Genomic DNA, 24,933 nt, shown 5'->3' on the forward strand with positions numbered 1-24,933 from the left:
GACAAAAAAGAGGGTTGACATTAGGATATCAATAACAATTTGTTTGGAAATTTTGTGCTTAAAAAGTGGCACCATCTTAATCCCATAACCTTCATGTTGCTCTGCAATTATTGATCAAAATCATTTGTCACTGACATTCTTTCTCAGAATCATTTTGCATTCAGAGATATGTTGTTATGCATTCTTTGACGTGACAAAAATGACAATAATTAATATTGCTAACTGTACTGTAACTACACTTAGAATACACTGTAATGAATGTGGACGAATCATAAATCCCTATAAAGTTCCTTCAGTGGATGACAATTGTACTTGGTTGCTGTAGGAAGAATACATCCATTCCTGTATGCTTGCCATTATAGTCTATGCACCATGCAGACAAAGCGGTTGTGTGAAAGACAGAAGACGTAGAAAAGGAGAGAGTGAGAGAGAGAGAGAGAGAGAGAGAGAGAGAGAGAGAGAGTGTGAGAGAGAGAGAGAGAGAGTGAGAGAGAGAGAGAATGACTGCCTCATCTCAATTTTGCATCCTTCCTTAGAGTTATTGTAATGTGAAATATTGCAGTGGGGCCAGATACAGAACACCATCTCCCTTCAGAATAATGAAATGTTTTTATTAATGCAAGCATCACACAAATCAATAACAACAATATATTACTGGTGATTGTAATTGAATGTTTTCCTAATTTTACTGTCACTTGTGATAGATACTCATGCCCATTACAGCGTTTCAAATTCATTACACTTTCTTGTCTCTTGCTGGATTGAATGTTACAGGAGTCAAGTAATCCATTTGGGCTGTGACATGTGCCAAAAAGCTGATGGACTCTTAATTTAAATAAAATATCGCTCCTTAATTCTACTTAAAAGGACAAGCTTGTTATTTGAGTGTGGGTGCCATGCTTAATTTTTTCAAGAAGGCCCACATTGATGATATAATGACACTTCCGCTATGCTTGCTGCCAAATGAAGGGTGACTGATCCCTGAAGTAAGACCGCCAATCTATTCTCTGCCTTGGGATGTGGTTTGGTCTATAAAGCTGAATCACTGAGCCTGAATTACTTGTCACAACCATTTTGGCATCTTGAAAGTCATCTTGCTATATTTGTAATCACATTGTAATTACATTTATTTATATTTTTCTATGTGTTCATTTGATGTATTAATTGTAAGTTGTTCCCCACATATTTCCCCCAAGTTGAAAAGAAAGAAGAACAAAAAGTTCAGCTTTATTAGAGCTGATAGAATTCAAGCCAAATCTTTGAATAAGCCCTTCGAATACTGGTTGCATTTTCAGGATTTACATATAACCACAGCCCTTAATCATATGATTCCACTTGGTTGTCTGTCCAGTTCTGAGAGAACTTGAAATCCAAGTCTCTTTCATTGACTATACCACTATTCACAGCACCCTCAACACCTGTCAAGTTGCACTGCTCTGGTTAACTTCATGGTTCTCCATATCATATCCCTTCAAGTAGAAGGAACAGGAGGACGAATGGCCTAAGAAACCTTCATACCCCCCTCCCAAATAATCCACAGCTAGAATGAAACAGAGCCGATCAGACACTCTTTAAAATGCATGAGCCATGATAAAGAGTTAGCTACATCTCTAACGGTTCTCTGAAGCAACAATCAAAGGAAGCGGAACACATAGAAGTGAACAGGGAAAGGTGTGGGCACTTGGAAGATAAAGAGTTCTTGATTTTTCTCAGAAAGCAAGGCAGTGCTTGCTGCATTGATGGTCTTTTGTAAGACAGCCAGGAAAACCGCCTCTGAACATACCCCTAAATGGCACAGGATGAAACTGTTCCAACCATTTCAAACCACACAGGTTTTTTCTTTTTAATTTTACTTGGATTAAAAAAAGAAGCATATCCCGTGAGAGTAAGCAAGTGACACCAAGACACCCCTGCATCACAAAACTTGAGACAAACACTCCTGTTAAAAGCTTCAACACTGCGGTTCAAATTTAATAGGGAAAAGAGGGGGGGGGGAGAAAATGCTTGTTTTCAGCCATCTGTCAGGGCTGTTTTAAGTTATATGAGATTTTTGAAAAGGAGACCGGTGATGATCAATTGATGATTCCTCTAAACCAATAAACACCTGTCTGCATAGCTTGGCCCAGCGAACAACAGGGATAGCTGCAAACACTACCTAATGAGCAAGTCTCAATATTCTCGAGGAACCCTCTCTGCTTGGTGACATAGTAGGTTACTGCCCAAAACCTTACACGGGATGGGAACAAAAGTTAGTGGAGTTTCTACAGCACAATGCCTGGTTAGCACAAACAGACAGCTGCTGCCCATCATGTTGAACAGTGCTTGAGACAAGTATGTTGTCTGGGTATGGAATGCATGATGCATCTCATGCTATTGTGACAAAACAAGTGTCCTATCAATGTAATGAAAAACGTCACCCATTTAAAACCATGACTCACTTGAATGAAATAATGAACATGGAGATGACCTCTACTTGTGTAGAATTAAACAATGTTTTTAGAAGTACTCTCAAGGCTGGTTCTTTTTTTTAACTGCAGGGCTTTTAGAAAGCACTTAAAACCACAAAAGGCAACCGATGATAATGAATCCAAATGGTCAAACTACACACTGGTTGAATCAATGTTTGTTCCATGTCATTTCAATTAAATGACATTGAATTACCGTGGAATAGACCTTGAATTGACGCCTGTGCCGTGGGTAATGTGTACTACTGTCTACAGCTCCTAGCTAACTGTATGCCAGGTGCAGCTTATATCATCAGCTTAGTTTGACCTCTTGTTCTTTCAATGTATTGAACCAGGATATAGACACAGTGTACATTCATTGAAACGGCATTTAAAGGGAAATTACAACCCTCATAATAACTCTTTTAAATGCATGTTCGTTTTCGAAACAACACTCAATACATCATTACCTTTACAACCAGCACATCACTCAACAAGCAATCAGTCCAACCCACTGAAGTTTACAGCATACATTAACAGGATTGCAGGCTAAGCAGCAGTCAAGCACCGGACGTTTGTGAAGATTACCTCATTCTGGCTGAGATGGAGAAAGGAAAGAAAGGATAATGATGAAAATCTTTACAAATATATACTTTACCTGATTTGTCCGTTGGCTGAAACAGTTCCTATACGCAGAATCGGGTCATTGCCATGTTCTGCCATTGACAGTAGTGATGCCAGCTCTTGGCCAATGTGGCTAGTGGGGTATACCATCTACAGTTGTCGACCAGGAGAAGTATGCCCGGTTGAGCCTAGGTTACTCTTTACTGAGTTCGTCATTATATTTGGTTGGCCGTCCTGTGAATGGTTTGTGACCGGAGTGTATGCTTGATGAAATGGTGGAGCATGTGTTGTTGTATTGTTGTAAGTATGTGAAGAGAGGGAAAGATTGATGTGTATGGGTTAATTGAGGTTGGACGGGGTTGGGGAGGTTTGAAAGGGATTTTTGGAATGGGGGAGTGTTTGATGGAAGTTAGTATGACTCTTTTTTATTTGAACTTAGTAGTAAATAATAAGGGAGATGGATTTAGATGTTTGTGTTAGTTTTCTTTTTATCCTAATGTAATGTGAACTGTGATTGACCACATACTCCAGCACAGTAGGTGGCGGCATGCACCTTTAACATTTCTTTGCATGAAGAAGAAGAAGAAGGAGAGGAGGAAGAAGAAGAAGAAGGAAAAGAAGGAGAAGGAGAAGAAGGAAAAGAAGGAGAAGAAGAAGAAGAAGAAGAAGAAGAAGAAGAAGAAGAAGAAGAAGAAGAAGGAAAAGAAGGAGAAGAAGAAGAAGAAGGAGAAGAAGGGTATGCAGCAACCACCAGTGCACAATGATGATCATATGCATTATCATATTCTGACCATTTCAGAATGTTGCCTTTTTATTCTCATCCCTTTTGCAAATCCCTCAGAAGCCTGTCTCAGTTTGATCATTTTGTTTTAGGGATAACTCTAGTTAGGCAAATCGTATATATATAAACCTGAACAAAACAAGCATTGTTCAGGTTTGTTTGTTAAAAAACAGGATAGCACTAAAAAAGATACACAAACAGGTTCTTATAACTCCGACAATAAAACAGACTCGCGACTAAAGTGTGACCATGCTTTCACAGACCATGCTTTCACAGACCATGCTTTCACAGACCATGCTTTCACAGGCTTTCCTGGTTGATTTACAACTGAACAAAAGCAGTGACAAATCATTTCAGGATGAAAGAAAAAAGAGAAAACAGCTATCCACTGCATTTAAAAATAAACAGTGAATAGAATTACAACTTCATTCAAAAGACAATCACCTTAAGACTGCTTAAACTACAAAAAGGTGTCCCCAAACACATGAAAACAACTGAAAAACAAAATGACCTTATTGCAGTGTCATAGCCCTAACCTACAAAGCAATACACATTTGGATTGTGTCGACCAGTGTCAATCAGCACTGATACAAATAGCCTACCTTATCAGAAAACTCCAACCACACCAAAAACATTTCTTCAAAACAGCATAGTCACAAAATGGTTACCCTGGCTCATAAGTAGACTTGCACAGTAACAGCACAAAACACACAGACCACCTTCAGGGAAAATGGTAGGGGATGCGATTATCTGGCCCGGGTTGCCCCGGTGGGAGGAGTTTGCACCGGGGGAAAAGTGATTGCATTCGCTTTGGAACCAGGCTGCCTCCTGGGCGTGAACCAGCGGCCACGGACGGCGAAGTCGGCTCACAACAAAGTCACATAGATTAAGCATGTGGAGTAATAGGATTCTGTGTTTTCAGATGCAAAATGTATTGCTTTTGATAAAAAAAATATGTAATCTGCCTTCACAATGAAAACTAGTTAGAGAATTTCAACATACTGTATATTTTATGGAAAAACATATGTTGTATGTTTCTGAATTATTGTTGACAACATGACCGAGTGGTATAGATTACTGTTCGATTTGAGAAGGGCGCTCCTCCAGGTGGGTCTGGAGTGCTTTTATATGTTGTACATGTTCCCCACCAATTAGGGTCCCCTGGGAAACATGGACCAAAACTAAGATACCTCTTACCCTATATGAATGCCTGAGATATTAGGGATTGATGGAAAGTTTTAGGACTACTGGAGGTGTTCATCAGTGCTGATGCAGTGTATCTTGTTGTTATTTATGTTATCACCTTAATCTCTATTTTAGTTTACTTATAGTTACATCTTTACTAATATGATATTACTCATGTTTATTATTTAAGAGAAAATACATGGGATACTTTTTGATTTAATCATTGTGTGTGTGTATACACACGCGCGCACGTACATGTGACGTCACAGCTATTCTGTCACATGATACAGTGCTCACCATGGCGGCGGACAACCTACCATCCGAATTTGATGTTATCATACTCGGGACAGGTAATAAACTATTGTTGGTTTGCCAGTGTGTGTACTTTCAACCTGTTTCTTGATAACTGTGCCTCTGAAATTGGGGAGGGTGCAAGAATATTGTCTAAAGGTTTCATCCAAAACTGTGAAACGGCTGATAGCGTTTGTTGCTAACGCTAGCCGCTTGTTGTTGACGTTAGCAGCTAGCTAGGGAGTTACCTTGCTAATTAGGAGCACGGAATATCTAACATGTATACCTGTACCATTTGAATATAAAACGGATAACTAGCTATAGCCTTAGCAATTCGTGTCATTTTCTGAACGCGTAAAAAATGTGTGTTTATAAACTCACCATTTCAACATCGATAGCTAACTTTGACAACGTCATCAGCTTCCTTGATGGCAACGTCTGTGTGAATGTTAGCTATCAGCTATCTGAATTCTTGCTTTCGTGTCCATGTTTGATGTGAAGAGTTAGTTAACTGAATTTAACCCCAACAACCAACGTTTGCACATGGTACAAAAGGTAAAAATATACAGCCAAACAGCTAGCATTAGTAAAGGCATCTCTCTAACTTAACTTACTGCTTGCTCGCAGTTGAGAGAAGCATGCACTGTCATTGTGACTAGCCTGGGCTACTGTTAGGTTTAGCGTTCGCTACCCATGTTTAGCCAATGAAATGTAGAACTGTTTGTGTCCAACCACCACATACAGTATATTTTCCTATCTACCTGTTTATAAATGCTAACTAGACTACAGGATATGAAATGTAACATGTCATTATCAGGTTCTTCAGAATAGAAATGGCTTGATCAAATGTTCAGCCACAGATGAGTCTAATGTGATGCTATCTATCTTACACATTCTGCACCTAGCTAATTGTAATTCTACATAATTATTTTGAAACTAAAACGTCTACATGCGTATTTCTCAAATCCCTAACACACCCATGACTGTTTCAGGGTTGGGTATTTTACTTTCTAAATGTAATCTGTTAGGCCTACAGTTACAGTTATCTGTCCAAAATTGTCATCAGTAATGTAACTTTTTGTTTGACCAAACTCGGTAACGTAATCTCATTACTTTGTTACTTTTTGATGCTTCCCATCATATATATTATGTTTTTTCCTCACACACAAATTTCTTGAGGCAAGCCAAAGTTCGGTAGCTGAAGTCTTTACCCCTTGGTCAACAGTATGGATTCTTCAATTAAGTGTTTGTTGTCATTCAATGAGAGACTCATTGAAATTCATTTTCATGCAAATTGTTTCACTTGGGAAATACTACCCCACACATAGTTATCTAAGATTAATTTGTACTATTTTGAGGAAATGTATACTGGCTACGGCATCTCAAGAGGGACACTATTGCCGCTTTTTTCTTGTTTTTCAAGCGCAGGTCTTTTAAGGGAGTATGCCAGGCACAGACTTTCACTTCACCTAGCGGAGTTCTGTTAGGAGCAAACAGCTTTTGGTGCAGATGACTTTAAAGGACATTAAAAGAAGACAAATTATCTAACAAACGCATTTGTTGTGTCATCATGGTCTCTGGCTTGTGGACAGACTCACTCTGGTGGAACATACTTGCAGCTTCTTTTTAATGCTGAATTTCATGTAATTGAGTAAACAGAAAGGTGTCATAGTGTATTTTTCTCAAACATCCTTTCTAAAATTAAAAGTAATCCGAAAAGTAATCATCTAGTTTTTCAAAAGTATCTGTAATCCAATAACAATATGTTTTGCTGGTTACGTAACTAATTAGTTAGTTTTTTTTGTAATCAGATTACATGCCACCGATTTACATGTAATCAATTACTCCCAAACGGTGTTAGTAATGATATGAACTCCGTTCACGTCACTGGGTTGATCTTAGGCTACATTTTAATTCACCAGTGGAGACTGCTGAGGGGAGGAAGGCTCATAATAATGGCTGGAATGGAGTCAAACACATCAAATACATGGTTTCCATGTGGTTGACTTGATACCACTCCATTCCAGCCATTATTATGAGCCGCCCTCCCCTCAGCAGCCTCCACTGTAATTCACTATAGGCCAGCTGGCCTACTCTTTGATGAATCCCCAGCACTGGTTTCATTAAATGTTCTGGTAAGACAATGCAATGTTTTTTCTTCATTCAGAATGATGACCTGGGCTTACCAATAAGAATCTAGCCCCAGTAATAGCACAGGAAAGGATACAGGTGCTCTAATTCATTATGTTCAGAAATCAGTCCATGCACAGACCTGGTACAAGGCACAGAACTGATGCCAGCAGGGGATCCACTGTAGGAGCTCACCAGTGCTGGGATTCGCTATGCAATGGAGGAGGAAAATAAATATTAAAAATGACAGCTCAGATGCCTATTGCTATAATTCAGCACTATGATTGATGGTGTGCAAATTGAATATCTCTGGCCCACTTCTGGTTTTGCTGGTGCAAAACTTCAAGCCAGCTGGTCCCCATACTGTGGGTGACAACACTGCACTGATGACCCAGTCTATTTCTGTGCAGGCAGTGTTCTGTGTCAAGGTTGGTCAGACAAGCATTTTTTCCCCCAGGTTCCCCAGCCTCTGTCTTTGTGTTGGGTCTGTGTGCAATAGGTGGCCGTGGACAAGGAACAGTTGTTTATGAATATAGTGGCCCCCTAATGACACCTGTTTTCCATCTGCTGGCCCTTCACCTGTGTGAGGCAGGGTGTTCCTGTTGGTTGCACCCCGTCAGTCCCCTGTTCACACACCTCTGACGCTCACCAGGGGGTGACACAGGGGACCTCTGGTCTACGTGGCTAGTTCTCTTTTGGACATCTGCGAGTTTGATGTATGAAAGTCTCTTAAAGGGGGTCTAGCCAATTGTAGGCCTAATTCTCTGCTTTACAAATATTTTGTCAATTTGTTTTTTAAATTTAAATAATTTGACCTTGAAATAATTTTCATCAGCATAGCACCCCTGGGCCATTGCAGATCTTTTGTCCAGTCATTAGATTAATATCCCTTAAATAGCCTACGTTTTGACATTTTATTCACTTAACATACACCCATATCCAGACTAGTGAGTGTATCCACAGTAGTGAGTGCATACGTTTTCTGACTTTTTTTGTTTGTTGCACTGGTCCTCCGTGGGAATCGAACCCACAAGCGTGGCGTTGCAAGCGCCATTCTCTACCAACTGAGCCACACGGGACCTTTATTTTGAAATGTTCGACAACAGCCAAGTGAGCTGGATGGGAGGTAGCAAGTCAGCACAGGTAAAACCTACAAGGACGTTCTACAAGCTAGCCTAAGTGGAATGGTATCATGGCAAATCGATTGTGTTCCCGGGACAGCAGTGACAGAGATTCACAATTATTCCCGTTCTCATAGTGGAACTGGTCTTGTGCAGAGTCTTAATAGAGAGGCAATAAAGCAAACGGAGCCGGCATCTTGCTGAGCCGTTCCCTGCTGTTGTGTTAATGTAACTATCCATCTTGGTAGGACCTCCAGTCACTGCCATGAAGGGCCTCCATTAGCAGGACATGTGATTATGGAACTGAGCCAACAATCTCCAGCTTTACTAGTTGACACATCTCTGACTTGCACTTAGACTTCTTGCTTTGTCGTCAGGTTTAAAACGACAACAAATTGTCTGGTAAAATAACGCACGAGTTGATTTGACACCTTCAATCTCCGATTGTTCTGAAATCGTTTGTTGTTAGAAACCGATAAGTTTAGCATTCCTGCAGCATTATTTTGTTTAAAAAAAAATGATCTCTGAGAAATTAAGCTTATTGAATGCACCCAAATTGCTTGTTCTTTTAATAGGATTCATTAAAAAATTAATAATTATAGTACCTAACATCTGATTTGTACCAAACTTTTTTCTAACTATGAGTATGACATGAGGAATCCAAAGAAAGGGTTGTCTTTTGACCATGGACCCCCTACCACAATTCCACCCCAACAACGAGTATGTAGTATCAGTTCTCTATGTCTTGACAAGTAGTATGGAGCTGCGGCTCAAATTATTGTTTATCCTATGTAATGAATTTTGTGACTTTTTTTCCCCGTTCATAGACATTACATCCTGATAGTACCAGGTTCCGACCACTAGATGGTAAAAGTTTGAAGAATGATCAATGTTAAAGGGATAGTTCACCCAAAATACAAAATAACATTGGTTTCCAGTTTGAGTTATGACAGCAATCCATGCTTTGGTTTTGTTGGGCACTGTGTCTAATGCTAACTTTTTAGCATTTGTGTCACAAAATGGAAATAAAATTACAAAAAGATTTCACCTTTTTATTTTCGGCCTGGCAGGCTAATGTGTTTCGGCAGTTATGCCTTCACCAGAGCATCTAGCATTGGATGGTATTGGATGTGTGCCACAAATGCTAAAAAGTTAGCATTTGAAACTAGGGCTGTGACAAAAAAAACAAGACGTGAATTCACAATTCAGATATGGTGCTGCGTACAACCGCTAGGGGTCAGTGTAGTTCAATCTACAGCAGTCCTGGCTTCTTACCAGACAGCGCTCACTTTATTGCTGTTTCCCCACCCACTCAACAACGATGGTATTAATGCAGTTTTAGGTTCTCTGTTGTGTTCCTCTCCCTTTATGTTTTCAGTTGTCAGTACATGGGACTTCATGTCCCACTTCTCATCAATGTGATGGCTCGTTGCAGTGATGTACCACAAGTGTGTTCATAGACGTCTACAATCTGTTGTTAACGTCACATGTGGTGTTTGAGCGCTCGTACTTTGTACTTGCAGAGCAATCATTGTACAATTTCTCCATCGGGGCCATCACGTTTTTTTCTTCTGGTTCCAGATATGCCATTAGGGTATTGAAGCCGGCATCCTCTACAATTGACAATGGCTGCATATCAACTGCAATCATTTCTGTAATAGGTGCTGTGATTTTTCTCCCTCTGTCCCTTATCGCACTGCTGCCAGCAACGTGTTGGGTGTCACGGTGCCTCCCTTTCAGCATTGCACTTGTACTGCCACTGTAGCTCAGTTCCACCAGGCAAATTGGGGGGTTCTTAAGAAAATAATAACCTAATAGCAGGAACAGCACCATCTAGTGGTCAGAACCTGGTTATATCAGGATGATAGGATGGGACATAAACCCAACAACTTCTGTCTCATTTATCTGAACAGGGGGGGGGGGAGACTATAACAAATTCACTGAGTATACATTGCATAGGATGAAGATACAATACTTCCGAGCCGCAGAACCATACTACTTGTCAGACATAGAAAACTGAAACTATATACTGGTCATTGGGGTGGGATTGGCATGGTGTGTGGGGGGATCCGTGGGTAGCTTCTGACCACTTCTTTGGATTCCTCATGTCTTACTCATTGTTAGAAAAAAGGGATGCAATCAATTAGCTTAATTTGTCAGAGATCAAATGATGTTTCAGCAAAATAATGTTCCCCGGAATGCTTATCTTATTTTCAGAGCAATCTGAGATGGTGAGTGTCATGGTTTGCAGAAATTACACGGAACGTCCCAAACACAAAACACAATGGCGATTTCAAGTCACTGGGTCATCATCTTCTTGTATTGTAAGCTGGATGTTAAAACAAGATGGGCCTACCGCACAGGGTAAGAAAGTCTATCAACTATAAAGACTTCACAGTTAAGACTGAATAGAATGGCTGGATTTCATTTTGAATCCCATTTTAACGGTGTGTGTGTGCGTGCATGTGTGTGTGCGTATACGAGTGACAAGAGAAGAGGATGTGACGGGGTGGTGTTGACTGAAGTGCCTTCCCATCCTGCTCTGTCTGCTGAGGGCTTGCTAGTTTCTTTTTGCCTTCCCAAGCGCTCTCAGCCCGACTATAAATAACACGTCAAATGACTTTCAAGGTGGAGAGAGAATCCATTTTGGAATGTTCTCTGAAATGAAGAGTGATTTATGATTACATACAATTCCTGCTGAAAGCATTTTGGCTTTGCTCGGTCATCAAAGTCCTGCCGGCCCCCTATCTATTATTTATCGTGAGGCCTGTCTGTGTGGCATCAGTGCTTTATGGCAGGTAATGTTTGTCTTTAGCAAACATGATGTGGAAAAATCAATACCGGACCCGATAAATGGCATTAAAAGATGGCATCGGAGGTTATTTACAGTTTCTAAAAACATCTCAAGAATGGCCTGGTGGTTAGAGATACAACTATGTCATTTTTTTTTTTTTTTACGCGATGTAGTTCATTGAGAGAGAGAGTATTTTATACTTAAGTGTCCACGTAAATCTTTCTTTGTGCTGTCCCACCATTGATACGATTGGACACTGGCTACCTATACTTCATGTTCTTGCATAATCCTTGGTGAGGCTTGCAGCTGTGTACATCTTTGGCAGCCTACATGCCTAATGTCGAAATGGTGAGGACACAAATGGACAGAGTAGCATATGTGGAATGAGAGCGTACAGTGCCAAGGTGAAACGGCATAAGCCTCTGGCTTTCCGTTGTGACTGAGAGATGCTCTCTGTTAAATGACACCGGGAGAGGTTTGGAAGTGGCGGCATGTACATGAGAATAAATCACTTTCCCATTGTGTGTGCGAGATGGGACAGTGCAAGGCCAGATGAGAAAGAAGAGCGATGGAGAGACCAGGATGCCTTGGTGGCTTAATGGAGTTGTTTTCTGGGCTCTATCTGTGGCACTGCCTCTCAATCTCGCTTACCCTAACCCCTATCTCTGTGGTGTGACTCCTCTGCCCTGGCCCTTTTTTTTACCTTTTTGTCTTCTCCAGGAAACGGAAACCTCCGGAATGAATTAGGATCTTTCTCTTGGCTAAATGAATACCAGGTGGATTTTTTAAAATTTTCTTGATGTGCTCTTCACGACAGAGGATAGCGCTTTCTTTCCCCTCGGGGCAGGAGCCATTTGTGCTGTGGAAAATGTAGCGCTATTCAAATGGAACTCTTCATTTTATTTGATGCCTATTGTTCATGAACCTTGTTCAACTGCCAACACCACTAGGACTCCAAATGCCGTAAGAGTCTCATTCTAGACATTTCTTTCCCATTTGACAATAGAATAAGCAATACACTAAAAGAAATACTCATCACTTCCCGATTCAGCAGGCACCGCCAATGCAGTGAATTGCTTGCAAATAGGTTCAGGTTGAAAAAAAATATATCTTAAATTAAATTTAAACTATTCCATTCAGACAAAAGCCACGTGGAAATAATGGGTTGAATGGCTTCGTCTTGGGCTTGACAATGTGTCTCCTGTCTCTGTTCCTTTTCAGGCCTGTCTGAGTCTGTTATTGCAGCCGCATGCTCCCGTGTTGGACAGAGGGTCTTGCATGTTGACAGGTGAGTCTGAGGGGGGTGAGGTGGGTGGGTAATGGTATGTTGGATTGCACTGGGGTGAGATGGTGCTCTGGTTAGGCATTCATTCTGTGATTATTTTAGATACAAATTCCAAAATAGCCTATTTTTAAAAAAGTACATTCTGGGGTGAATATTTTGTCAAATTGGTTCATTTTAAAGTTACTGGTGCATGATTGTGTATTAAGTCATGAAGACATGACTTAAATTCTTACTTGCAATGTATGCTCCATCCTACAGGAGAAACTACTATGCTGGAAACTGGGCCAGTTTCACATTCAATGGACTGCTGTCCTGGATCGAGGAGTACAAAGTGAGTTTAGCTGTGTTTGCGATTATCTTTTGAAATGTAGCACATCATCACAAGCATCACATTAACTGATTCAACCAATGTGACTAACTGGAGGTGTGAATATAAAATGGTCCGCCTGCTCTGACCTTTTTTTAAAGAAGATAATGTGTTAACTGTGATCGTCCTGAGGGTTCTTGTGAGAGGCCTGGGTAATGGCTTCACGTTGGCCTACAGGCCGGGCGCGTGCAATATATTGTGTGCCCATTTGGATGTCACACATTTTCTGTAGCTGTGGCCTGTCTCCTGTGTCAGCAGGCTGGCCAGAGTGAGGAGGCTGTACGGGAGGACTGGAAGGAGAAGCTGGAGGAGGGAGAGGAGGCCCTGGCGCTCAGCTCGATGGACACGTCCATCTCCAACCTGGAAGTGTTCTGCTACGCCAGGTACCACTGAAGACAATCGGTCCCCACACACACACACACACACACACACACACACACACACACACACACACACACACACACAGGGGACAAACCTCTGCCCCACCTCTCCATTCTTCTAATTTTCAAACAGTCTCCTTGATGAGGGCTTCATTTAGAATAAAGCACTACAGAAAACTCTACAGGAATTAGCTTACACGGCACTGCCAATGGCCGTTTATAGTTTTGTTTCGACACCTACACACCTGTTTTAATGTCCTCCTAACCTGCTTTGTGTTGTTGGCAGTGAGGAACCTGAGGAGGAGGAGGTGGCTGAGGCTGCGGCTGCAGCCTGGTCCGTCCCTCAAACACCAGACTCAGAGGGGGAGGTAGAGAGGTGTCTGCTCGAGAGCAGTTCTGTGGAGGAGGAAGAGCCAGTGGTGGCCAGTGATGAGGTGTCTCCAGCCTCTGGACCTGATGCTGGGACAGAGCAGACCCAACCGGAGGGGCAGGAGAGAGAGGTGCCCAGCCAGGCAGAGGAGACTCAGGGGGAGGCGCAGCAGGCCAGCCCCTCTCCAGCTGAGAGGCAACCAGAGCCCAAGAAAAAGATCACCTATACCAAGATTGTTAAGGAGGGACGGAGGTTCAACATTGACCTTGTGTCTAAGGTTGGTACAGTATATTGAGGTGTTAAAACATTTGAGGGGCATTGCTCCAAATGAACACATTGTTCTGTGTATGTGTATTTGTCCCTGTAACCTAATGTTTAATTGACTTTAAGGCTAGACCATTTTAAATGATGCAGCTAAATGCATTCTGTTGCTTATTTGTTCAATTGTGACCGTCCCCAGCTTATGTTCTCTCGTGGCTCACTGGTGGACCTCCTCATCAAGTCCAACGTCAGCCGATACGCAGAGTTTAAAAACGTCACCCGCATCCTTACCTACCGTAACGGGAAGGTGGAACAGGTAGAGAACACACACACACACACACACATGCAGAACTGTAAATTCTGTCAGATTTAAGTGACTTTCCGATTAATGTCAGATTAATGCTGTGGCACAAACAGCTTTTTAATCTCTGCTGAACAACATTTTTACATTATCTTCAATGTGATTTACTGTGATTTACGTTTGATTTACTGAGTGGTGGTTATGACCATCGGTTTTTAATTTGAGTACTTCAATCACTCTGCTCAAGATAGCTGTCCCATGTTTGACCCCACACACACTCACCCCCCCCCTTTTTTATTTTTTACGCCTCCCTCACACAACCTCACAATTACTTTCTCTCTCCCTCTCTTTCTCTCCCCCTCCCTCCCTGGCTGTCTGCAGGTGCCCTGCTCCAGGGCTGATGTTTTTGGCAGCAAGCAGCTGACAGTGGTGGAGAAAAGGATGCTGATGAAGTTCCTCACCTTTTGCCTGGACTTTGAGCAGCACCCAGAGGAGTACCAGGGTAGGAACTCCCCCCTCTCCCCTACCCCTGGGGATTTTTCTCCGGTCCTCTACCCCCAATGTTCTCTCTCTATCGCAGTCCTTTACCCCTGGTCCTCTCTTTTCAGTGCTCTCTCCCTATCTCAGTCCTCTATCCCTCACTCCTCTACTTTCTCAGAATGGCGCTACAATGGATAGCAGCCGTTTTATAGGCTCCGGTCCAAATCTACTTTTACGTTGATCTGAACTGTTTTTTTGTACATAATGTTTCCGCCATTGTTTCCTATGACCGGAAATTGCTTCTGGACATCAGAACATCAGTCACTAACCACGATTTGGATGAAGATTACTACTTCAAAGAGTTGGAGGCGCAGGACTTACTGCTCACCCCGGACCAGGCCACAGTCATCGAGACTCTAAAAAGGTGGTGTAAGAGAGGCTGACGTGCGGGCACCCTGACGAAACTAAGTCGGCGAGTACATAAACCGCCTCCACCCTCCGTTCTATTGGTGAATGTACAATCACTGGAGAATAAACTGGATATGCGCCGTTCGAGATTATAATATCCTATGTTTCTCGGAGTGGTGACTGAACAAGGACATGAATAATATGCATCTAGCAGATTATTATTTTTGTCTGGAGGACAGAATGGCATCGTCGGGTAAACTCAAGGGGAGAGGTGTGTCTCTCTTTGGAGGACGTTTTAAGGTTCTGAGTCTCATGATAAGCTGTAGACGATATTATTTACCAAAAAAGTTTTCAATCCATCATACCTAATTTCTACCAGCATGTCAGCTGAGGCAAAAAAAACCTCTAGATTGCCTTTACTCCACGGATAGAAATGAATATAAAGCTCTCTCTCGCCCTCCATTTGACAAATCTGACCATAATGCTATCCTCCTCATTCCTGCTTACAAGCAACAATTCAAACAGGAAGTACCAGTGACGCGCTCGATACAGAAGTGGTCCGATGAATCTGATGCTCAGCTACAGGACTGTTTCGCTAGCGCAGACTGGAATATGTTCTGGGATTAATCCGATAACATTGAGTAGTTTACCACATCAGTCATCGACTTCATTAATAAGTGCATCGACGATGTCATCCCCACGGTGACCGTATGTACATATCCCAACCAGAAGCCATGGACTACAGGCAACATCCGAACTGCGCTAAAGGGGAGAGCTGCCGCTTTCAAGGAGCGGGACACTAATCTGGACGCTTATAAAATATCCTGTTATGTCGTCCCATCAAACAGGCAAAGCGTCAATACAGAACTAGGATCGAATCATACCACACTGGCTCTGACGCTCGTTGGATGTGGCAGGGCTTGCAAACTATCACAGATTATAAAGGGAAATCCAGCCGCAAGCTGCCCAGAGACGCAAGTCTACCAGAGGAGCTAAATGCCTTCTATGCTCCCTTCTAGGCAAGAAACAATGAACCATGCATGAGAGTACCAGCTGTTCCGGAAAACTGTGTGATCACGCTCTCCGTAGCCGACGTGAGTAAGATCTTTAAACACATTAACATTCACACAGGGCCAGATGGATTACCAGGATGCGTACTCTTGAGCATGAGCTGACCAGCTGGCAAGTGTCTTCACTGACATTTTCAACCTCTCCCTGACCCAGTCAGTAATACCAACATGTTTCAAGCAGACTACCATAGTCCCTGTGCCCAAGAACGCCAAGGTAACCTGTCTAAATGACTATCGCCACCTTGGCACTCACATCTGTAGCCATGAAATGCTTTGAAAGGCTGGTCTCAACACCATCATCCCAGACACCAAGGACCCACTCCAATTTTCATACTACCCCAACAGATGACGCAATCTCTATTTCACTTCAAACTGCCCTTTCCAACCTGGACAAGAGAAACACCTATGTGACAATGCTGTTCATTGACTAAAGCTAAGGTAATTTCCCTGAGACTGAACACCTCCCTCTGCAACTGGATCCTGGACTTTCTGATGGCCTCCCCCAGATCGTGAGGGTAGACAAACGCATCCGCCACACTGACCCGCAACACGTTGGCCCCTCAGGGGTGCGTGCTTAGTCACCTCCTGTAATCCCTGTTTACCCATGACACGACTCCAGCAACATCATTAAGTTTACCGACGACACAATGGTGGTAGGCCTGACCACCGGTGATGAATAGACCTGGCAGTGTGATGCCAGGACAACAACCTCTCCCTCAACAAGACAAAGGAGATGATTGTGGACTACAGGAAACGGAGGGCGAGCACGCCCACATTCACCTCGGGGCTGTGGTGGAGCGGGTCGAGAGCTTCAAGTTCCTCGGTGTCCACATCACTAAGGATCTATCATGGTCCACACACCAACGAAGTCGTTAAGAGGGCACAACAACGCCTCTTCTCCAGGAGGCTGAAAAGATTTGGCATGGGTCTTCAGATCCTCAAAATGTTCTACAGCTGCACCATTGAGAGCATCTTGACAGGCTTGCATCACTGCTTGGTATATGGCAACTGCTTGTCATCCGAGTGCAAAAACTACAGAGGGAAGTGCGTATGGCCCAGTACATCACTGAGGCCAAGCTCCCTGCAATTCAGGACCTCTATACCAGGCGGTGTCAGATGAAGGCCTTGGAAATTGTCAGACTCCAGCCACTCAATTCATAGACGGTTTTCTCTGCAACCGTACATCAAGCCGTGCCGATGCACCAAGTCTGGAACCAACAGGACCCTGATCAGCTTCTACCCCCAAGCCATACGACTGCTAAATAGTTAGTCCGGGTAGCTATTTGGCTAAATATCTGCATTCACCCTTTTTGCACAAACATCTTTTACCCATCACATACACTGCTGCTACTGTTTATCTGCCACCTTATTCCTAGTTATGTGTACATGCTGTATCGACCTCAGTTACCTCGTATCCCCTGCAAATCAACTCTGTACTGGTACCCCGTGTGTATCGTCAAGTTATCATTACTCATTGTGTGTTTGTTACTTTTATTATTACGTGTTTTCGTTTTCTACACTGAACAAAAATATCAACGCAAAAATTAACGATTTTACAGAGTTACAGTTCATATGAGGAAATCAGTCAATTGAAATATATTCATTAGGCCCTAATCTATGGATTCGACATGACTGCGAACAGAAATATGAAGATGTTGCTCACCGATATCTTAAAAATAATAATAGGTAGGGGGCATTATTCAGAAAACCAGTCAGTATCAGGTGTGACCACCATTTGCCTCATGCAGCGTGACACATCTTCTCATAGTTGATCAGGCTGTTGATTGTGGAATGCTGTCCCACTCGTCTTCAATAGCAGTGCGAAGTTTCAGGATATTGGTGGGAACTGGAACACGCTGTCGTACATGTCGATCCAATCCAGAGAATCCCAAACATGCTCAATGAGTGACATGTCTGGTGATTCCAAGAATTATGTAGGTATCCTTGCGACGTGGGGCTGTGCATTATTATGCTGAAACATGAGGTGATGGCGGCGGATGAATGGCACAACAATGGGCCTCCAGTATCTTGTCAGGGTATCTCTGTGCATTCAAATTGCCATCGATACAATGCAATTGTGTTCGTTGTCCGTAGCTTATGCCTGCCCATACCATAACCCCACCACCACCATGGGGCACTCTGTTCAAAACGTTGACATCAGCAAACCGCTCGCCCACACAACGCCATACATGCTGTCTGCCATCTGCCCGGTACAGTCGAAACTGGGATGAATCTGTGAAGAACACACTTCTCCATGGTGCCAGTGGCCATCGGAAGTGAACATTTTCCCGCTGAAGTTGGTTACGTCACCGAACTGCAGTCAGGTCAAGACCCTGGTGAGGACAATGAGCATGCAGATGAACTTCCCTGGAACAGTTTCTGACCGTTTGTGCAGAAATTATTTGGTTGTGCAAACCCATCAGCTGTCTGGGTGGCTGGTCTCAGACGATCCCGCAGGTGAAAAAGCCGGATGTGGAGGTCCTGGGCTGCCGCGATTACACGTGGTCTATGGTCGGTTGGACGTACTGCCAAATTCTTTAAAATGACATTGGAGGTGGCTTGTGCTAGAGAAATGAATATTAAATTATCTGGCAACAGCTCTGGTGGACATTCCTGCAGTCAGTATGCCAATTGCACGCTCCCTCAACTTGAGACATCTGTGGCATTGTGTTGTGTAACAAAACTGCACATTTTAGAATAGCCTTGTATTGTCCGCAGCACAATGTGATGATCATGCTGTTTAATCAGCTTCTTGATATGCCACACTTCAGGTGCATGTATTATCTTGGCGAGGGAGAAGTGCTCACGAACAGCGACGTAATCACATTTTTGCCCAACATATGAGAGAAATAAGCTTTTTTTGTATATGGACAACCTCTGGGATCTTTTATTTCAGCTCATGAAACATGGGACTAAGATGTTACATGTTGCGTTTATATTTTTGTTCAGTGTAGAAACTTTTTATTTTCTTTCTCTCTGCAATGTTGAGAAGGGCCTGTAAGTAAGCATTTCACTTACGTAACTCTAAACCTGTCATTTATGAAGCATGTGACAAATAACATTTGGTTTGATGAATTGATCTCTCTCCATCTTAGGCCTCTCCCTCACTCCTACCTTCTCTCCTCTCCAGACTTCTCGGAGCATTCCTTCTGGGACTTCCTGCAGACCAAGAAGCTGACGGAGAACCTGCAGCATTTCATCCTTCACTCCATTGCCATGGTGATCCCGGAGGTGGGCACGGTGGAAGGCCTGAGAGCCACGCAGCACTTCCTGCGTTGTCTGGGGCGCTACGGCAACACGCCTTTCCTGTTCCCCCTCTACGGCCTGGGGGAGATCCCTCAGTGCTTCTGCAGGTCAGTGGTTCCTCATGTCTGGGTTTACCTCACACCACTGGTACATGATGACGAGTCTATCCTACTGTACATATTAAAATGTCCACACGACTATAAAGTCACTGAATTCCAACTATGTGTTTGGATGGGAGGTGATCTTTGTGATTAGGGGGATGGCGATGAGACCTGGGTTTGTGCTCTGACTTCGAGGCTCTCTGCTCCGCTGGGCTCTGGATGGCAGCTTTTAGCACTGCAGGTCTTCAGGGAGCTCTCCTGTGAAACTGTAGCACTTAGAGCCGAGTGAGCTTCAGGATGTGTCCCCCACGGCTGCTGCTCATACTGGGCCATGGCGGCTCACAGCCAGGCAATGGGAGAACAGCTCCCCAAAGGCCGTGGATGCTGCTGGATATAGCCTATAGCCCTGAACACTTGTCTCGGGGTTATGCATATGACTCTGCCTGCCTGCCTGCATTTCCATCCTCTGAATGGGAGATATCCACACCAGAGGTGTGTTGAGCTGAATGCATGGGTGCCAACATCCCGAGCGGAGCTGCACATACGACAGAGCAGCCTTGACCCTGGAGATGGAAGGTAAATGTTCTTTTGCAGCTGCAGTGCTGTCATAGTCAGTGCCATGCATCTGCGTCAATTTGCATCCGACTAAATCCACCATGGAGATTGGCTGCACACCTCGCGGTACAGAGGCGTTATAACACAGACCGGGTTTTAACCTTAAATGAATCATGTTGGAAATGAGAGCAGTATGTGCTTGAGCTGTGAAATGCATTTATTCCCTGAGAAACTGGTTTTGGTTGAAGCAATTATTGCAGAATTGTTGCTTTATTATAATAAACTTTTTTTGTTCTAGTTATTCATAGACAATTATGAATACATAGTTGGAGCAACAGAATGGAGCCATGTCTTGCTCATCTGCTTTTACCTGTCAGAGTACATGTAGAGACATAACTCCAACATGTAAGAGATGGAGGTTGGATTCATCTTCTACCTGACTTTTAGAATTTTAATAAAGGTTCCTCTGCTCGAGGCTCAGTCATTTGCATATTTGATTTTCCCACTCCTTCCCCCTAATCTACTCCTCCGACGTTCAGATAAGCAAGGTAAAGAGCCGACACATGATCACACCTGTCTGTCGCCGCACAAATCTCTCTCTCTCCCTCTTAGTGGCAGTGACTCTGTTGTTCATGCATACTGGATTGCCATGTCTTTATTTTTGTTCTACAGGTGGTAACAGTTGGAATTGAGCTGTTACTTTTAACCTCACTAGTTTTAAAACTATTTTTGGAATAAAAACGTAGCGCCTCACCTTGAGCACAAACCCTGACTCTGTTGGTCTGTAGTCGAGGTCATTTTTGTTCTCAGTGTCTCCTCCCAAACAGTGTAGGTAGCGAAGGTTCCAACATTTTGTGTTTTTGGAACGTTAGAACGGTGAAGAGGTGGATGGAGAGAACAAGAAGAAGCAGTAGAAAATGTCTGAAAGTGATGAACAAAAGAAGCGGGGTAGGGAGTCCGAGGTAGAAAAAGTATTTGAGAGCGGTGTGAGTGAGGGGTGGAAGGGAGGCGGGATCATCCATCAATGTGATACCTGCCTTGCAGGTGATGGATGGATAGATGGCCGTGCAAACTCAATAATGCTCACTCTCTCAGGTTATTCACAGATCAGCGAGCAGCACTGCTAATAAAGTGATGAAATGCTTTTGTGTCCTTGCCTGGATTATTCCTCAAGTTTTGACAGGGAAGACTCTTTTTAATTTCTAAATAACCTTTGGCGCTTTGACTGCAGTAGTCCGTCTTCTGCCTCTGTCCCTCGCACCGTTCTATGGCGTGTGACCGGGGGAGTTAGACCTCCATTCATTTACCCTGAAAAAGAATTTGGCCGTGACACGCTTTGATTTGCATGCCGTGTTGCCACGCTCCAATCAGACAGCAGAGTCAGAATGAAACAGATTGAGAGGATGGGGAAATGCATTAATTAGTGCAGATGATTGTCTGTTGAGCATTCAGTCACAGATCATATTTCCTCATCTTTTTTTTCCACACTCATGGAGCAATAAACATCTAATTTATTCGGATCCAACAGGATTTAATTTTGTGCAGAAGGCCTCGCCAGGCGGCATGGTGCTTTGTTTTCTTTTAATTATTGGCCAACCATTAGCCCCCCACTCTGCCTCCCAGCTCCCCAGATTACAGCAGAATCTTCCAGCAATGATTTTGACAGGTAAGTGCTCTGTGTACGCACTGTAATTTTGTTTGTTTAGCGTGTCCTGGACATGGTGAGGATTTATTGTCCACGTCCGTGACTGCCGGTAAAACCCTCTGAAGAGCATCTGAAAAGCATCTGAAATCCAGGACCCTTTTAAAACCTCCCACCCTTTTCTCCTGCTTGGCCGTGGTGGAAGAATGTATGCATCTACAGAACCCTCTCTTCCACCGGGTCTTCTAAGGGTTGAGTCTGGGCTTAGTTCAGCACTGGAACATCTACAGGAGACTCAAAGTGAGCTTGAAGCACACTGTATTGCTAAGCAGTGCTCCTCAATACACCCACTCTCTCGTACACTTTACAGATTTATCTCTGAACTGTAAAGGAACCCGAATGTATAATTTTTTTCAAGCATTTCTCCATCGGAGGAGGAGGTATGCACAGCACTTGCTGGCCCTACAGGTTTGTCAAAGGTTGAGAGAAACACCCCCGGACGTCAATGTCATGACTATGAGATGAGAAGTCTAGCGAACACTGCAGCGATTCAAGACCTAGAGGTGGACACGTCCAGTGTAAACTTGTAAATGCGTTCTCTGCCATCGTCTAAGGTATGGGATTGAGTTGTCAAGAAAATGTGAACTGCCAGCCTTTTTCTAAGGCTGTTCTATTTATTTCTGCCTTGCTTGAGATACTGCCGCTAGAGCCTCGAGCTTATTTCTGCTCTTGTTACATTACCTTTTAATTACAGAAATAACTAGTTGGAGGCAGTTGTTTTGTATGAGAGGGGAGAGGAGGGTTGTCGAAGATTTATTTTGGATGTGACCTTCTCCACACTAGCTACAGCTGTAATCAGTGGAATTAATAGCGTAATCAAATTATACACAAACTCATAAATCATCGCCGAGCGCACTGTCACGGAGTTCGGCTATTAATGGCCCCTATTGTTTTGCCACCGTATTAAAAAATCACGTCCCCTGATTCCCGCCTTGATAGGAACTGAAATGCCATTTAGAGGCTATAAAGACCGGGGGCTCAGAGGGGTCCCAGATTTTCACAACTGTTAATTTAGCAGCGATGCAGAGTGATGTCGCAGATGCCAAAGGGGGGGGGGCGAGTCAGGGCCGGCCGCGCTTCAACGGCGCCTTTTCAGCCGGGGGATGGCATCATTGGGACAGACAGCGGCCAGTTAATTAGAGTAATATCAGCTTAAACGTCTGTCAGTTAGGGTTAATGACATCAAAAGGGGTTCCCTGGCGTCTGAATGGGGTTCTGTAGAGGCCATGCGATGGGCCTGGATGATTGCCTGTGAGTTTTATTCTCTTGATGTTTTATTAAGATGCCATGTCTGGTAATTCATCTATGGGGCAGGTACAAACCTTTTTTTGGAGCAACGGTGGTGGTTGTCTGTGAGGTAGGCGTGTCTTGGTCCCTCCTCTCCATTCCTCCCTCTGTTTTCTCTCGACCTGCTCTCCCCGGTCCGTCACAGCTGGCAGAGCTCCCTTAAACCCCAGCCATCTCTCTCCGTTATTCCCACTGTGTTGAAAGAGCCCGTGCCAGGATCATAGACCTGTGCTGTCTGTATGCAGCTGCGTCTCTGTGGGTGGGAGCGCACATTAACCTGGCCAAAGCGCACAGTCTGCACTGCGTTCGCCACTGTTTTACTTCAAAGTAATTCAACCCAAGTACACATGATTTTTGCAAAGTTTTGCCAAAGCAAGGATCATCCACAGTTTTTATATGTAATTGTCACCATCATTAAGTTGTTTGAGGTGATTTGAAAAAAGTTACAATTATTTGTCAAATACACATTTTGGAGTATTTTATAATGCATTGCAGTGAATATCCTATATGTTTATTCACTGACTGGCCACTGTCTTAAAGGACTTGTCTCTTTTGTGTATTCTTCTCAGGATGTGTGCTGTCTTTGGAGGGATCTATTGTCTTCGCCACTCAGTTCAGTGTCTGGTTCTGGACAAGGAGTCCGGCAAGTGAGTATTCCATGGCCAATTCACCACAACACACACACCAGTCCTCTCCCCTCCCCCTCCACAATAAAGAAGTGTGAGAACAAAAAAAAAGTGAGAACAAAGCAGTAAAAGAGAGATGGATTTGTGTTCAGGGCTGAGATAACAAAAAAGCTGCCCTGTTCTCGTCAAGCCCCTTTGTTCCAGCCCTCCAATCAGGGAGCAACCTCGATTAGAAGTAATTTGTGTATGTGGTCCTCCAAAACAAGGAAAGAAGACGGGGTCCGGAATATAGATACGAAATTAATTCTCTGGGAGACGGGAGAACCAAACCCCCCCACCCCCCACCTGAAGCAGCCAAGCTCGGAAGACAAATCACAGGCCCTGCCACTTGGGCTGGCGATGAGTGATGCTGGTTTTTCCTCGTGGCCTTACCTCCACTAATTGATTTTCATCTGAAGACAAAAAAGCCCTCTGTTACTGCCTCTTAAAAAATGAGAGTTCATCTCCAGTCTCCCTTGATTAATCTGCGCTGATAATGTGCGTCAGGCCCTACTAGAAAGCCCTTTTAATGAGTTTCAAAGGTAGATTGTTGTCATAAACTAGGTTAGATTAGTTTTTTTTTTTGGAAGGCTCGATATTGAGATTCTTTCATCTTGGTGGTGGGTGACCCTGGGGGCCAGGAATCTTGTGGTGGAGCAGTGTCGTGAGGAGTAATACTGTATGTGCTCTCTCTCTCTCTCGCTCTAATACTCGGCCCAAAGACTGAAACTCCCAGCCCCTGTCTCTACAGCCGGTCTCTGATGTTGGCCATTGGGGAAATACTGCCTTCTGGGACCTCAGACTGGAAAGTGCAGTTCCTTTGATAATGTGTTCCTCTTTGTGCAAAATGCTAATGGTACTCAAGTCTTTGGTTACGGCTTTCTTTTTCATTTGACGTATCCACGTGCAGCCGGTTGGGATTTCCTAGAGTGCTCGTGGTTCATGGTTTTTATCTACTTACTACCCAGCGCTCTGCGACGCCTAATGCACGCCACACACTGACTGGTCCCCTCTAGTCAAAGCGCCATTTTTAACACATTGATATGTGCTAAGGCACAGACCCGAGTCAGAACCAGTCCCAGTCT

The 24,933-nt window shown here is 43.6% G+C and overlaps 1 protein-coding gene across 2 annotated transcripts in view; it reads left to right on the top strand.

Annotated features, from left to right (window-relative positions):
• Nucleotides 1-5,250: 5,250 nt before the first annotated feature.
• chm (CHM Rab escort protein) overlaps nucleotides 5,251-24,933 on the top strand; it is a 34,714-nt gene continuing 15,031 nt past the window's right edge. The window contains exons 1-9 of one of the 2 annotated variants that reach the window (XM_035781202.2): nucleotides 5,251-5,384; nucleotides 12,592-12,658; nucleotides 12,914-12,986; nucleotides 13,278-13,405; nucleotides 13,689-14,049; nucleotides 14,233-14,349; nucleotides 14,716-14,836; nucleotides 19,423-19,645; nucleotides 23,753-23,830. In XM_035781202.2, coding sequence (XP_035637095.2) covers nucleotides 5,333-5,384; nucleotides 12,592-12,658; nucleotides 12,914-12,986; nucleotides 13,278-13,405; nucleotides 13,689-14,049; nucleotides 14,233-14,349; nucleotides 14,716-14,836; nucleotides 19,423-19,645; nucleotides 23,753-23,830 — 1,220 coding nt within the window. In that variant the 5' untranslated portion in view covers nucleotides 5,251-5,332. The remainder of the gene's footprint in view (nucleotides 5,385-12,591; nucleotides 12,659-12,913; nucleotides 12,987-13,277; nucleotides 13,406-13,688; nucleotides 14,050-14,232; nucleotides 14,350-14,715; nucleotides 14,837-19,422; nucleotides 19,646-23,752; nucleotides 23,831-24,933) is intronic. The other variant, XM_035781203.2, reaches the window with a different exon arrangement.

This window comes from Oncorhynchus keta, chromosome 11 (assembly GCF_023373465.1).
Source record: "Oncorhynchus keta strain PuntledgeMale-10-30-2019 chromosome 11, Oket_V2, whole genome shotgun sequence".
Taxonomy (NCBI): Eukaryota; Metazoa; Chordata; class Actinopteri; order Salmoniformes; family Salmonidae; genus Oncorhynchus; species Oncorhynchus keta.